Here is a 12290-nt window from a genome sequence, read left to right as displayed (position 1 = left end):
TTTACGAGTGCAGAAAAGAAGGAGATGATGCTATGAATGCACCAGTGCCACAACCTGTGTGACACGGGATTGGCCAAAAGTGTTATTGATCCGTCGGCTTATCGCAGCAGGTACAGGTACTTCGAAAAGGATACGGGGGACAACGTTATGTGTCCAAGGGGCTGGTGCGGCCCAAGTGTCAGTACAGAATGTTTTTATTGGACGAAGAGATTTTAGTGCATACGCTAATGAGCGCCACAACACAACTTGTTGCCTAGGGGGGGCAACCTGCTCGAAAATATAAGTAGCCGCCCTCCCCCTTCCCCTTCCCTTTTTTTCGAAATTTGTATCGGAAGTTACGATCCGGCCTTACGTAATCTCGCATGCGTTCGGTCTTTCTCTTTTTCCTCATCCTTCCCCTGAACTACTACCCTCGACGTCTGTCTACTATCACGACGATACCCCACATCTGGTTTTCCATCTTCGACTCTTCCTGATACCACTGCAAACAGCCATCGCGGCGCAGTGTTTCAGTGCCAACCGGAAAGAGGCGGAATACTCTCCTTTACCCAACTGCGGTGTCGAGATCATCTGGAAAGTCCTCTTCTCTTCATCACTCCGTCGAATGAACACAGGCGCGCCTTCTTAACTGAAAGTGCCCCGAGCTCGACGTTGAGCTTTTGAAGCATCAAAGAACTGGAATACGTTTTTTGATTTCTCCTTGTTTTCGCGCGACTCTCCATCGACGACAACGATTTACTCCATACAGAGCACTCCATCGTCGCCGTCGCCGAGGTCGCCGCGCTCTGTAGACACATCGTGCGCATCGATTCCCGAGAATAGAGAGAACATTTGTGCCTAAGTGACGAAATCCGAGATCCATTATTTACGAATTCGGGTTCCGTATCTATTTCACAAGCTTCGACTTCGGTCTCTCTTGCAATTCCGCACCACGAAGCAGGGGCGTATTAAGAGCAATCGCCGTAGGGGAGACATTCACTTGTTTATCTCCGAATTTGGTAGGTAGCGTTGTTGCTTCAACATCCGTTTTGCGTGGTTGCCCATTTTATATCCCCATCTCCCGGCAGCTGCACCACCACCTTCCCTCGGAACGCCTATAAAAAGTCGTTGCCTCTGCAACCAGGCACACCGGCCAAGCTCTCTTCCATCTTCCACTCCATTCCTCTTCTCGCCAACCTAGCCCGCAGTTTTATTCTTCTTTTCATTCTTTTTCTTTTTTCTGCTATTTGAAGTGCGCAAGATAGAGAAAAGTCTCCCATAACTAACACGCTTTCAATTTCTAGATCGCTCACATCACAAATTCGAGCTGTTGGATTCTCCCACTGCCGAGGAACTCCTACTCATCATGGAGTCCGCTCTTCAAACCCATCCCGCCACTGCCGCGCAAGCAAAGGCCTTCACGGCGCCTGGGTCTCTCTCCTTCCCTGGCGCTGCTCATGAGCTCACGCCACCATCCACCATTGGTGAGAAGGTCAACGGCCATGTGCCAGTGCCGAACGGTCAGCAGAACGCAAATGGCAATGGGGTGACTCCCGCGACCCCTGTTGCGACTCCTGCTGCCACCACACAAGGTGGATCGGGCCTTACTCCGACGCTGCAGTATGTTGTACCCTTCTGAGGAATTTCTGTTTCAATTTGCTGGTTGTACAAGTTGCTCATCCTCCGCCAAGGAACATCGTCGCCACGGTCAATCTTGATTGCCGGCTGGATCTGAAGACGATTGCCTTGCACGCGCGGAATGCCGAGTACAATCCTAAGGTACTACTAGATGCCACATCTGTGCCATGGCTTTTACTCAACGGGATGCTGACTGGGCTGGCGTAGCGTTTCGCCGCTGTGATCATGCGAATCCGCGAACCCAAAACCACGGCGCTTATTTTCGCATCTGGAAAGATGGTGGTGACTGGAGCGAAGTCGGAAGACGATTCTAAGCTTGCCTCCCGCAAGTACGCGCGTATCATTCAGAAGCTAGGTTTCAACGCGAAGTTCACCGACTTCAAGATTCAGAATATCGTGGGGTCATGCGACATCAAGTTCCCCATTCGCCTCGAGGGCTTGGCCTCCCGCCATCACAATTTCAGCTCGTACGAGCCTGAATTGTTCCCTGGCCTAATCTACCGCATGATCAAGCCGAAGATCGTGCTTCTCATCTTCGTCAGTGGTAAGATCGTTCTCACCGGGGCCAAGGTCCGAGAGGAGATCTACCAGGCGTTCGAGATGATTTACCCCGTGTTGCAAGGTAAGCTCCTGCCTTTTTTTTTTTTTTTTTTTTTTTTTTTTTTTTTTTTTTTTTTTTTTGCGAGTTGTGCTATGGACCATGTCTCTGACACATGCATTCTTTCAGATTTCCGCAAGGTTTAGATGCACACGGTCACGCAAGGCTTGGTCGACATGTTCGTGTGGAAGTTTCTCTCCGTCACATGGATTACTCTTCCTCCACGATCCTTCCTTGTCCCTTGCGGATGTATCATATATTCTCCCCCTTTTACACTTATGATCCCACGACACTACTTCTTAAACCAAGTGTTTGCATTCGGCGGGGAGATGGACTATCATATCAGTCCAGCCGTTGAGAACCTTGGTCTGTAACACTTCTATTTTTCTCAGTTTCCAGCATTGCATTGGCGTTGGCGGTACCAGGCTGGAAGGGGTATCCAGCTGGGATGGGCTGCTTTGAGACGGAAAACACAAAAGGAAAGATTTCTCTATCCCACAACACGTCATAGATTTTGCCGTGGCATCGTTTGGCGACAGGTGCGCAGGTCGACTATGCCGATTTTTAATGGGGCTGATATGAGGCGGCGTCCGTTGGTGAGCGACACAAAGAAGTGTGAGATGCGTCGCCTCACGATTGAGTAAGCTTATGAGGATTTGGGTGAGCGGAAGGACAGGCAAGAAGGATGATACCAAACAAATACCAGTATTCGACAGTAACCGCATAACAAGCGGTCTCCTTTAATGTGAAATGAATGCCGTCTGTTCGTAGACATGGTGGTAAGCAGGCAAGCTTCTTTGTGGCGGTTCGTCCATCATTGCCAGGATTGGAATGTCTGAGATGACTGTTGTTTGTGTTACTGTTGTTGTTGTTGTTGTTGTTGTTGTTGTTGTTGTTGTAGAGGCCCGCCTTGTGCCATGGAACTGACCGTCAATGTATTCAATATTTTATTTGCATGCAGGCGCCAACAAGAAAAAGGAAAATATCTTTTTACATTCGAGGCTTAAGACTATTATCCTTGGCAAGCTCTTCTGCCAGTATGAGACCTGGCCTGCCACCTCTGCTCCCATCTTCTGTGACAATATGCTTATCGAGCTGTTGTACGTCTTCTTTCGCGTCGTTGCCCTTCCACTTCCACTTCTCGTCAAACTCGGCCGGCCGTCTCCCTTTCAGACAATCAACGATCAGCTCTCCGATGACGGGCAAGAACTTGAAGCCGTGCCCGCTCCCCGCCGTAGCGACGAAGAGCCCTTTCCAACCTGGGTGGTAATCGATGAGAAAATCACCCGTCGACGTATCCGTGTACCAGCACAGTCGCGTCTTCACAAATGGCCGGTTGTGCAGTTCCTTCAGGGGCACCATGGCCCGGATGGCCCTGCGGAGATCGGCTTCGCCTTCGGAGGGGATGCGGAGGTTCGGATCGGAGAGAAGTGTGCGGGGGAGCGAGGTGGAGTTGGCGGGGAGGCGTGCGCCGGGCCGTGTGGGCAGGACGTCTGGCGAGGTGGGTTGGGGGTTGATGTAGCCGTAGCTATGACGGGCGACCTTGAGCTGGCACACCGCAGGAGGGATGACGAATAACCCGGTGCTCAGGTTGAGGATGACCGGTCTGCGGCACAGCGCAGCTTGCTCCTCCGGGGTGATATCCATGTAGGCGAGGGCCTGGCCCGTGGCGATGGCTTGACCTGCGAGGTCGACGAGGGCACCGGTCCAGGCGCCCGTCGCGACGATGACTAGGTCGGCCTCGAGGTGGCGGCCGGAGTCCAGCCGTGCGCCCGTCACGCGATCGCCTGTACGAGTTAGGGCGGTGGCCGTTCCGTGGACGAAATTGACGCGGCCTGTCTGTCGGACCTTGTTAAAGAACCAGGCCATGCTCTTCTCGGCGTCGGCCCAGCCGCTCGTCCCGTTGAGATAACCCCAATCGCCGGGCCGGTTGACGGCCGCTATTGTGGGGTCGGTTCCCATGGCCTCCATGACGGCAGTCGCGTTGGGAAGCTCCCTGATCTTCTCTGCTGACAAGCCGCTGGCTTCCTGGGCTGCGAGGGCGCGCACGTTATCCCAGCTCTCGCGGACGTATTCCAGCGCGGATTTCTTCTTCTCTTCCACCTGTTTCGCGCCGAGTCCAGTCTTGGGGTCGGCCTGGGCAGTGGACGGTGAATCGGCGAGAAGGATCATGCCGCTCTCCGTGTAGCGACCCTGACCGCCGAGCTCATCGTCCACTTGTTGGCGCCAGTATTCGTGGGCTTTGGCTGCGAGAGAGGCATAGGCAGGGTCCGCATAGTCGGGACGGATGATGCGTGACGAGTCGATGCTGGAGGCGTCGGAGGACGGAAAGACCCCGTTGTCGGGAGAGCGATCGAGGACGGTGATGGATGTGCGGGCGAAGAAGGGGCGTCGGGTGAGTTCGAATGCTGTGGACAGGCCGAAGACCCCGGACCCGATGATGAGAATGGAGGAGGGCGGTGAGGAGGGGTCCATTCTCGTCGTTGCTGATCTTCCAACCTCGTGTTAGGCGGCTGACTTTTTTTCTGTTTTTTTCTTCCAAGTAAATATGCGCCACAGAGTAGATGGGCTGTACCAAACGAAGGACAACGGGTCCCCGAAGGATAGAAAGACTAGCATGGACTTGAACGAAGCCGAGAAGGGTGCGAGAGAGAGAGAGGGAACGCCTTCATGGCTCCCAAATCATCCCTTGGGCTCGAGTGCAGTGCCCCGCACATCGGAGCATCTCCTTTGCTCGGAGCTGTCGGCGAACGTGAAGTGGGACACGATAAGAAATGGCCCTAGAAATTCACTGTTCTCCACCTCGGTTGATCCGTCTTTGTCGACCCGATTTTATCGTGGTTCCCGTAACCAGTCGGCGCCAACTGTTTCTGTGCGCCCTTTGGCTCCGAAGTCGCCCTCATCCCTCATCCCTCATCCCTCGATCCTTCAGCCTCCTGTCTGAAAGAACGGGGAATAGTCTGCCTCGAGTAAGGGCTGTTGATTATTAGCTTTTCACCTGAGAAGCTCTGCTGAAGTAGCTTCTATACGAAGTGAAATCGAAACCTCGACTCGGTATATCTTGGCGGAGCCCGCCATTTGGGCATTTCAGCCTCCCGTCATCAAGTGGTGATGATTACCTTATGTACGCTAGGTCTCACAAATGCGGGGAAAAATGCCCTAGTTCGTCGAACATGGAAAATATAGGTATGAAGTAAGTGCCAAGGCGTCGAGGAAGTTTTTGATGACTTGACATCGTCATGGACGTCTGTCATGAGCTTAAAGATCACCAGCTGCCTATTCTCGAGTAACGGCTCTGATGTCGTCTCGGTTGTAGTGGGGGTTCCGTGGGGGTCCAAATCCTGTGACGGAGCTAGGGAGCTGGGCGATGCTGACTAACCCGTTGGGAATCCCGATCCCGCTCAGCAGGCGACCAATTGAGAACTACCTTACCCACCTTCCTCCCAAGTAAATGTACGTTGTAAAGCTACTCACGAACATCCGTCGTCCATCCTACTAATCGGGCTCCTTTGTTTACATTCCCATCACCTCCATCGAAGGAAGCCCTACACTGCAACGTATGCTTCTAAAGCGCCTCTTACACCCGAAGCACCCTGTAGCTTCGACGCCTCATCCGAACGAACGGACGTTAGCCTGCCTTAGTTACCGCCAAACCGCTTCCTCCTCCCGAGCTTCGAAGCTCGAATCGCCTCCCGAGTGCCGACGTACATTTTCCCTTTTCTTCGACTTCGAGATGACCTGCGGAAACTAGAATAAGCATGTCGTCCAAGAAGATCGCCGAATTCCCAGCCGTGGAGGCGAAGCTCCAGAAGCCCACCAAACAGTCCGCCTTCCAGCGACAGCGCGCCGAAGCCGAAGCCAAGAGAGCCCGAGAAGAAGCTGAGACGGCTGCGGCTCTTAGGGAATTTGAGAAGAGTTTTGATCACGAAGATGATCAGGGAAGCAGCGGCTCGCGACATGGCGGAGGTCAAGGCTTCGGGCCCAAGGGCCCCGCGTTAGGCGGCGGCATGGCAGCCCCTAGGAGACATTTCGGAGCCGCCAGCCTGAAAAGCGGCCCCGGCAGTCTTGGTCCTCCCCCAGGTCCGAAGAGCGGTCCCGGAAGCCTCGGACCTCCTCCTAGTTCTTACGGCAAGAAGAGAGGGTTCGATTCGTACAAGCAGGAGAGGGACAGGGATAATAGCAGCAGCCGGCCAGGCTTCGACGAGCGGGGGGAGTCCAAGTCGGTACTCAAGGTATTCAATAACAGCGATGATGAACAGGATGCGTCGACCGACGCGAGAGATGAGGAGATGGCTGTCGCAAAGCCGACATTGAGGCTGTCTCAGATTCCCCCAGGCACCTCTCCCGCTGCCATTAAGGCTCTGATACCGTCCAACCTGACGGTCGAGAACGTCAAAATTGTGCCGCCTTCAGGTCCATCTACGGACAGGAAATGTACGGTGGCTATTGTGACACTGTCTCAGGAGACACCTGCTAGCGACATCGATGCCGCCGTCAGTGCGCTGCAGAATCGCTACCTGGGCTACGGCTTCTATCTGTCGCTTCACCGGCACCTTTCCTCGGCCGTGGCCTCATCGATATCGACGTCAAGTTTGGGCGTCACACCGGCCGGGTCGCGGCCATTCGGCGCCAAGCCCGTGGCCCAGAGATCGACCCCAGGCAATGCGCACACGCAACACGCTTTCCATCGCGGCTTTGCGCCCCCCACCGCCTACGGGCCCAGCGCTGGTGGGCCTCTGAACCGCAACAGCATTCTGCACGTTCCGGTGAAGCCGCCCAATGACATCAAGATGCTCCGGCTGATCAACAAAACCTTGGAGTCGGTGCTGGAACACGGTCCTGAGTTCGAGGCTCTGCTCATGTCACGTCCCGAGGTTCAACGGGAGGAGAAGTGGGCGTGGATCTGGGACGCCCGCAGCGAAGGAGGCATCTGGTACCGGTGGAGGATGTGGGAGATCGTCACGGGCGCCTCGTTACAGCGCAACAAGGGGAAATATCTGCCTGTCTTCGACGGGAGCCATGCCTGGAAAGCGCCGGAGAAAGGGGTCCCGTTCGAATACACCACGAGCGTGGACGAGTTTGTATCCGACTCGGAATACAACTCGTCGGACGACGAGGATCTGGACGGAGACGGCAACCGCGAACAAAATGGGGACACGGAGGCCGAGAATACGTTTCTCAATCCTTTGGACAAGGCCAAGCTTACCCACTTATTGTCACGCCTCCCCACGACGCTCTCGAGAATCAGGAAAGGCGATATCGCCCGAGTGACGGCCTTCGCACTCACGCACGCCAGCCGAGGTGCGGATGAAGTCGTCGACATGATTGTCTCCAACATCGAGAAACCCCTCGCACTGACGAGTCTGAACCCCGAGCATTCATCATCACGAAATGACAGAGAGAAGAGCAGACACCGAGACGAGTCGGAGGCTATGGATGCTGGACCCGACGACAAGGCAGAAAAGGAGACTGCCCAAGATACGAGCGGGGCGAGTCTCGTGAGTCTCTACGTCGTGAACGACATCCTCGCATCATCCTCGACAAGCGGTGTGCGACATGCGTGGCGTTTCAGACAGATATTCGAGGGGGCATTGAAGGAACGCAAGACCTTCGAGATGCTGGGCCTCATGGCGGAGAAACTGAACTGGGGCCGGCTGAGGGCGGAAAAATGGAAGCGAAGCGTGGGCATGATCCTTCATCTCTGGGAAGGCTGGTGCGTGTTTCCGGCCGAGAGCCAGGATCTCTTCACGAACAGCTTCAACAATCCTCCTGCCACGAAGGCTCAGGAGGAGCAGGGTGACGACGAGCGTGCGAAAAAGGGTCGGTGGAAAGTTGTCGACGCACCCACGTCGACGGCGAGACCACGGTCCGTGGAACGGGCCACGGACGACGACGTTCAAGGAGAACCAATGGACGAAGATGATGTCGAAGGGGAGCCTATGGATGAGGATGACGTCGAGGGTGAGCCTATGGAAGAGAGTGATGTCGAAGGCGAACCTCTGGACGAGGACGACATTCTGGGTGAGACGTTAGAGGAAGACGGTGATCCGGATAAGAGACCGCCAAGTCAGAACGGCGGCAAGGAGGAACCGGCACCCCCGCCCTCTGCTCCCGTCGGGGATGGAGATGCCAATACGGATAAGAACTCGATTAAGTTTGCAGCTACGCAAATTCCGCCCAAATCTGCGGCACAGGCACGGAGACGTATGAGGGCAGTGGACATGTTCGCAGAACCCGAAGACACGGATAATGGGACATGATGGCGGGGCCCAGGACTACCTAGGTAGAGACTGATGAAATGATACTGCAAATACGGCGAGCAGAAACGTCTTGACATCCGTCAAGCATTGTCCGAACAACTCGGGTAGGAAGCAAATTTCCAAACATAACTCACTCTCATCGTTTTACGAGATAAGAACTCTGAAGAAGGAAAACCTGGAGTCAAAACGCACCGGGGAGACACCACTGAATACCTAGTGCGTTGATGCACAAACTGTACATAAGGTGTACAAACCTGGCATGACTACTGATTACTGACTTTGTAGTCCTACACGTGTATACATGCTTCGTCAAGTGACAAAGGAAGCCACGACTGGGGGGCCCTGGTCCCAGTGATCACGAAAACTTGCTCACTCTTAGGTCCCGATAAACACCCCCCGGCAAGGCAAGACCATCTTCTCAACACCAGGTTAAACCACTTACGGGAAAGCCGGTGGCTCCCCAGAACCCACTTGCAAAGTCCCATATTGGTAGATAAGGAACCGGCCATCTCGCAAGGCGGTGGGGCTTATCGAGTACCGTGTGGATACGATTCAAAAACAGTTCTGAAATGTGAAATCTGACCCCACTCCCGCCCATCGACCCCACCAACAGGAATTCCCGATTCCTCTGTGTACACTACACGTACCTTACTTCATACCGTCACTTACCACTGTCAACCACCACTCAACCGCGGCCGCCTTTCGCTGTTCCTCAACTTGCAGGCGGCGTCACACATCAGCATCAATTAAGCATGGTCAACGCCCATCCGGCGCCGTTGCTCTCATTAATCACTTTTCCCAAACCCTCGCCAAAGCCACGAGGCTTGCTTTAGTCGTCCCGCTTTCAGCTAGCTACAGGCATCCCGAGACACTCCCTGGAGAAGGACGTCGGTTGCAAAGAGCCAGTCTGGTTCTCCCCCGAACGCCACGCCATGCCACGCCTCTCCACGCTATCCACGGACAGATCCTTTTGACTCGTTGAGCCATTGAGTGCCATCTTACCTTGCCGCGGTAAGCTGCGGTCAGACCAAACTCCATCCATTTGTTTGGCTCGCGAAGGAAGGTCAGAGCCGTCAGAGATCGACCCGGTTTCGCCTGGCGACCTGGGGCTCCCCGGAGACACATAACGCACGCAACGAGTGTCACATCCTTTCCTACACGTACTACCGGTAGGTACCCTGGCCGCTTACCTACCAGGCCGTCATCCAACGATCCAACGTTCCCTGAACGCTCGTCCATGCGTTCGTCCAACTAAGCGCAACCCAATCAGCCTCCCCCGCACTTCCCAGCGCGTTTTTCTGGGTGCGGCGCATTCGCCTTTATACAACGTACCCCTTCCTCCTACCGAAATTCAGCCTTCTCTTCGGCCGATGACTACTACATGTAACGCCGTCGCCCTTCGTTAAACCCTTGTCGGCCTTTTTCTCGCCTCTTTCCCAATCTTCTAGCACGTGCTCATTTTTGTGAGCCCAAAACCGTCGGTCTTCGCTCTGCCTGGTTGTCGTTCTGAATCGTACTCTTCCACCGACGAAACTACACGAGCGGAACTTTCATCTTTTGTTCCGGGGTGTCTGGAGCCTCTATCGCAGTAGCACCGCTCAAGCTTTTACATCGGCACGAGCGGAGGACGCTGCACATTCATTTCGCCATCTCCTTTATCCGCACTTAGATGCCCCTCGCTGGCCTAGGCCTCGGCTGCCCATAATGCCAATCATCAACGGCCAGAAGATGGCTTGGTTAGTCACTCCTTCCTCTCACCTGTGTTTTCTTTTTTTTACCCCTTTTTTCTAGCGGTTACTGCTCCGGCTGGATCAATTCACCCGAACAGAACCCTTTCAAAACCTTCCTATTTGGAGTCTGCTACTCTCGAACCCGCAAGTGCGCATGGTATCGAAACCAAAACTAACTCGTTTTTTTTTCCTCCGTCACCTAGCGAGCCATGCATTCGGGGCCATCGTTCCACCAAATGTACCCACGCCAATGAACGGTTGATGATCCCCGTCCGGAAACCCGGAAGACCGCTCAGTTCATGCCCGCATCCGCCGTCCCGCGGCTGTGGATGTGGCAGCGTCACAGCCGCCATCCCCAGGAAGCAAAAATGCAACTGTGGATCCAACGGCGCCGTTTCCAGCAGCAACAACGGTTCGAACTCCAACGGCCCAGGCGTCATTAAAGTCGAGTCGCCCGCTGGCGAGGCGCTGCCCGCCTCGCCAGCCACCATGAAGCCTATGACAACTAGCTCCACGTATCGCGTCTCGAAACCGAATGCCAAAGCCAACGGCCGCAAGCAGTCTTTTAGTGCCGCCAATTTCGAGCGTATGGACCCAAGCCAAACAAACATCTTGCCCGCCTACGACATGTCGCAAACGGTGCCTTCCCAGTTGAATGGCAGCGTCCCTTTTGTGATGGCGCCGACTCCCCGGCATAGTCTGGACTACACTCAGGGAGTCCCTCTGAGCCCCAACGGGTCACTCCACAGTCCGATGACATACCCTCTATACCAGCCGCCCATGGCGCCCCTCGTGTCCCACAATTCTCAAGAGGCACCGGCATTGTCTTCCGTAGTCGGTTCCGGGATTGCAGAAGTGTCTGAAATTTCAACCGCAGTCAAGACGACAGGAGCTCGGTCATGTTGCGCCGCACCTCCAGGGAAAATAAAAGATACTCCTCCCGACAGTGCGGCTTCCAGTCCTAGAATTGCCCCTAAGCCTCAAGCAGGCGGGTGCTGCTCATCCAAGAACGTGCAGTCACCCGCAGAGCCGAACACGACGCCTGGGAACGGAGTTCCCGCAGGCAATGGAGCCGCCATGACCCCGTTCCAAAGTCCAATGAATATTGGCCAGCCGATGTATGCCTCATACTTCCCGCAACCCACCCTCTTCACCTACCCGCCTCAGTACGGGTCGTACTTGGCACCGCTTCAACCTGCACAGTGGAGGAAGGCGATGGAAGCCCTTCAACTCGGCCAGCCCATACATCAACCATCTTCTTATGAAATGACAACGCCACTGCCTTTCAACCCGAACGAGGGACCTGCTTCTCACCTGGCAAATGCGGCGGCGGGTGTATCCCATATCTGCTCATGCGGTGATGGCTGCCAGTGTGTCGGCTGTGCCGCCCACCCGTACAACGAGGCCACCCAGAACTGCATAAGGTCAGCTTGGCAGAGCATGACCGTGGAGGACCCCTATTTCCATACGAACGGCGCTATCAGCGAGAAGAACTCGCCTGCCGTACAGGAAAACATGAACGGCTTGGCAAATCTCAACTTAGACTTGACATCAGACGCCCGCCTAACCGCAGACGCAGGCGGCTCGCCATCAGCTCCGCAGACCCCGTCTGATGCCGCCTCGGGTGTCAACGAGGAGCTGCCAGCGAACGACTTCTTCTTCGTCGAGTATCCCTTCGAGTCTTGCTTGGGCGAAACGGCGTCTTGCCCTTGCGGGGACGATTGTCAGTGTATCGGCTGTGAGATACACAACCACAACGGGGAGCCCAGTTGAAAACGTTGAGAAGTTGATACCCTGTTCTCTCTTACCAGCTGCGCGCTTCATGCTTTGGGTGGGGTTGGAACACTGTAGTACCGTCCCATATAGCGGCGACTTTTTTCAATCTCGCATTGATACCCCTGCGGATCGTCGTGGAGGCCATTTGTGTGCTTTTTTTTTTTTCTTTTTTTCTTTTTTAATCATGGACTGTTAGAAACAAGAAGAGATAGACATGATGAACGGAGTTTACCAAGAGGTTGACCATCTGCACTATCTTACGCACGTGTTAACCAACCTGGAAGTTTTCAGAGTTTCGTTTGATAGTAC

The 12290-nt window shown here is 54.6% G+C and overlaps 5 protein-coding genes across 5 annotated transcripts; 4 read left to right on the top strand and 1 right to left on the bottom strand.

Moving 5' to 3' along the window:
- Window positions 1-1345: 1345 nt before the first annotated feature.
- On the top strand, window positions 1346-2361 carry SODALDRAFT_325958 (TATA binding protein; the record flags this gene model as incomplete). The annotated part of the gene is made up of 4 exons (XM_028610038.1): window positions 1346-1599; window positions 1671-1758; window positions 1825-2239; window positions 2345-2361. The coding sequence occupies 4 exons, from the start codon at window positions 1346-1348 to the stop codon at window positions 2359-2361; spliced, it is 774 nt and encodes a 257-aa protein (XP_028464462.1).
- A 711-nt stretch (window positions 2362-3072) lies between these two features.
- Window positions 3073-4881, bottom strand: SODALDRAFT_224910 (FAD dependent oxidoreductase). The gene is made up of 2 exons (XM_028607360.1): window positions 4791-4881; window positions 3073-4706 (listed from the first exon to the last, which is right to left on the bottom strand). Exon 2 carries the CDS (start codon window positions 4688-4690, stop codon window positions 3206-3208), a length of 1485 nt encoding a protein of 494 aa, XP_028464461.1. The 5' UTR covers window positions 4691-4706; window positions 4791-4881; the 3' UTR covers window positions 3073-3205.
- A 4-nt stretch (window positions 4882-4885) lies between these two features.
- On the top strand, window positions 4886-5444 carry SODALDRAFT_380957 (hypothetical protein; the record flags this gene model as incomplete). The annotated part of the gene is made up of 2 exons (XM_028615142.1): window positions 4886-4967; window positions 5070-5444. Coding segments are annotated over 2 exons (218 nt in total), but the record flags the coding sequence as incomplete, so codon positions are not given.
- A 233-nt stretch (window positions 5445-5677) lies between these two features.
- SODALDRAFT_335759 (hypothetical protein) lies at window positions 5678-8613 on the top strand. The gene has a single exon (XM_028612540.1). It carries the CDS (start codon window positions 5974-5976, stop codon window positions 8473-8475), a length of 2502 nt encoding a protein of 833 aa, XP_028464459.1. The 5' UTR covers window positions 5678-5973; the 3' UTR covers window positions 8476-8613.
- Window positions 8614-10179: 1566 nt separating this feature from the next.
- Window positions 10180-11978, top strand: SODALDRAFT_341469 (hypothetical protein; the record flags this gene model as incomplete). Its single annotated transcript, XM_028613038.1, has 2 exons — window positions 10180-10211; window positions 10409-11978. 2 exons carry the CDS (start codon window positions 10180-10182, stop codon window positions 11976-11978), a joined length of 1602 nt encoding a protein of 533 aa, XP_028464458.1.
- Between the last annotated feature and the right edge of the window lie 312 nt (window positions 11979-12290).

Source organism: Sodiomyces alkalinus (genome assembly GCF_003711515.1).
Source record: "Sodiomyces alkalinus F11 unplaced genomic scaffold SODALscaffold_9, whole genome shotgun sequence".
Lineage (NCBI taxonomy): Eukaryota > Fungi > Ascomycota > Sordariomycetes > Glomerellales > Plectosphaerellaceae > Sodiomyces > Sodiomyces alkalinus.
Note: the sequence above shows the minus strand (reverse complement) of the source record. Positions and strands in the feature narration are given on the sequence as shown.

Coding starts and splice junctions, on each gene's coding strand:
- SODALDRAFT_224910 (XM_028607360.1), bottom strand. CDS start 4,690: ATGGACCCCTCCTCACCGCCCTCCTCCATTCTCATCATCGGGTCCGGG.
- SODALDRAFT_335759 (XM_028612540.1), top strand. CDS start 5,974: ATGTCGTCCAAGAAGATCGCCGAATTCCCAGCCGTGGAGGCGAAGCTC.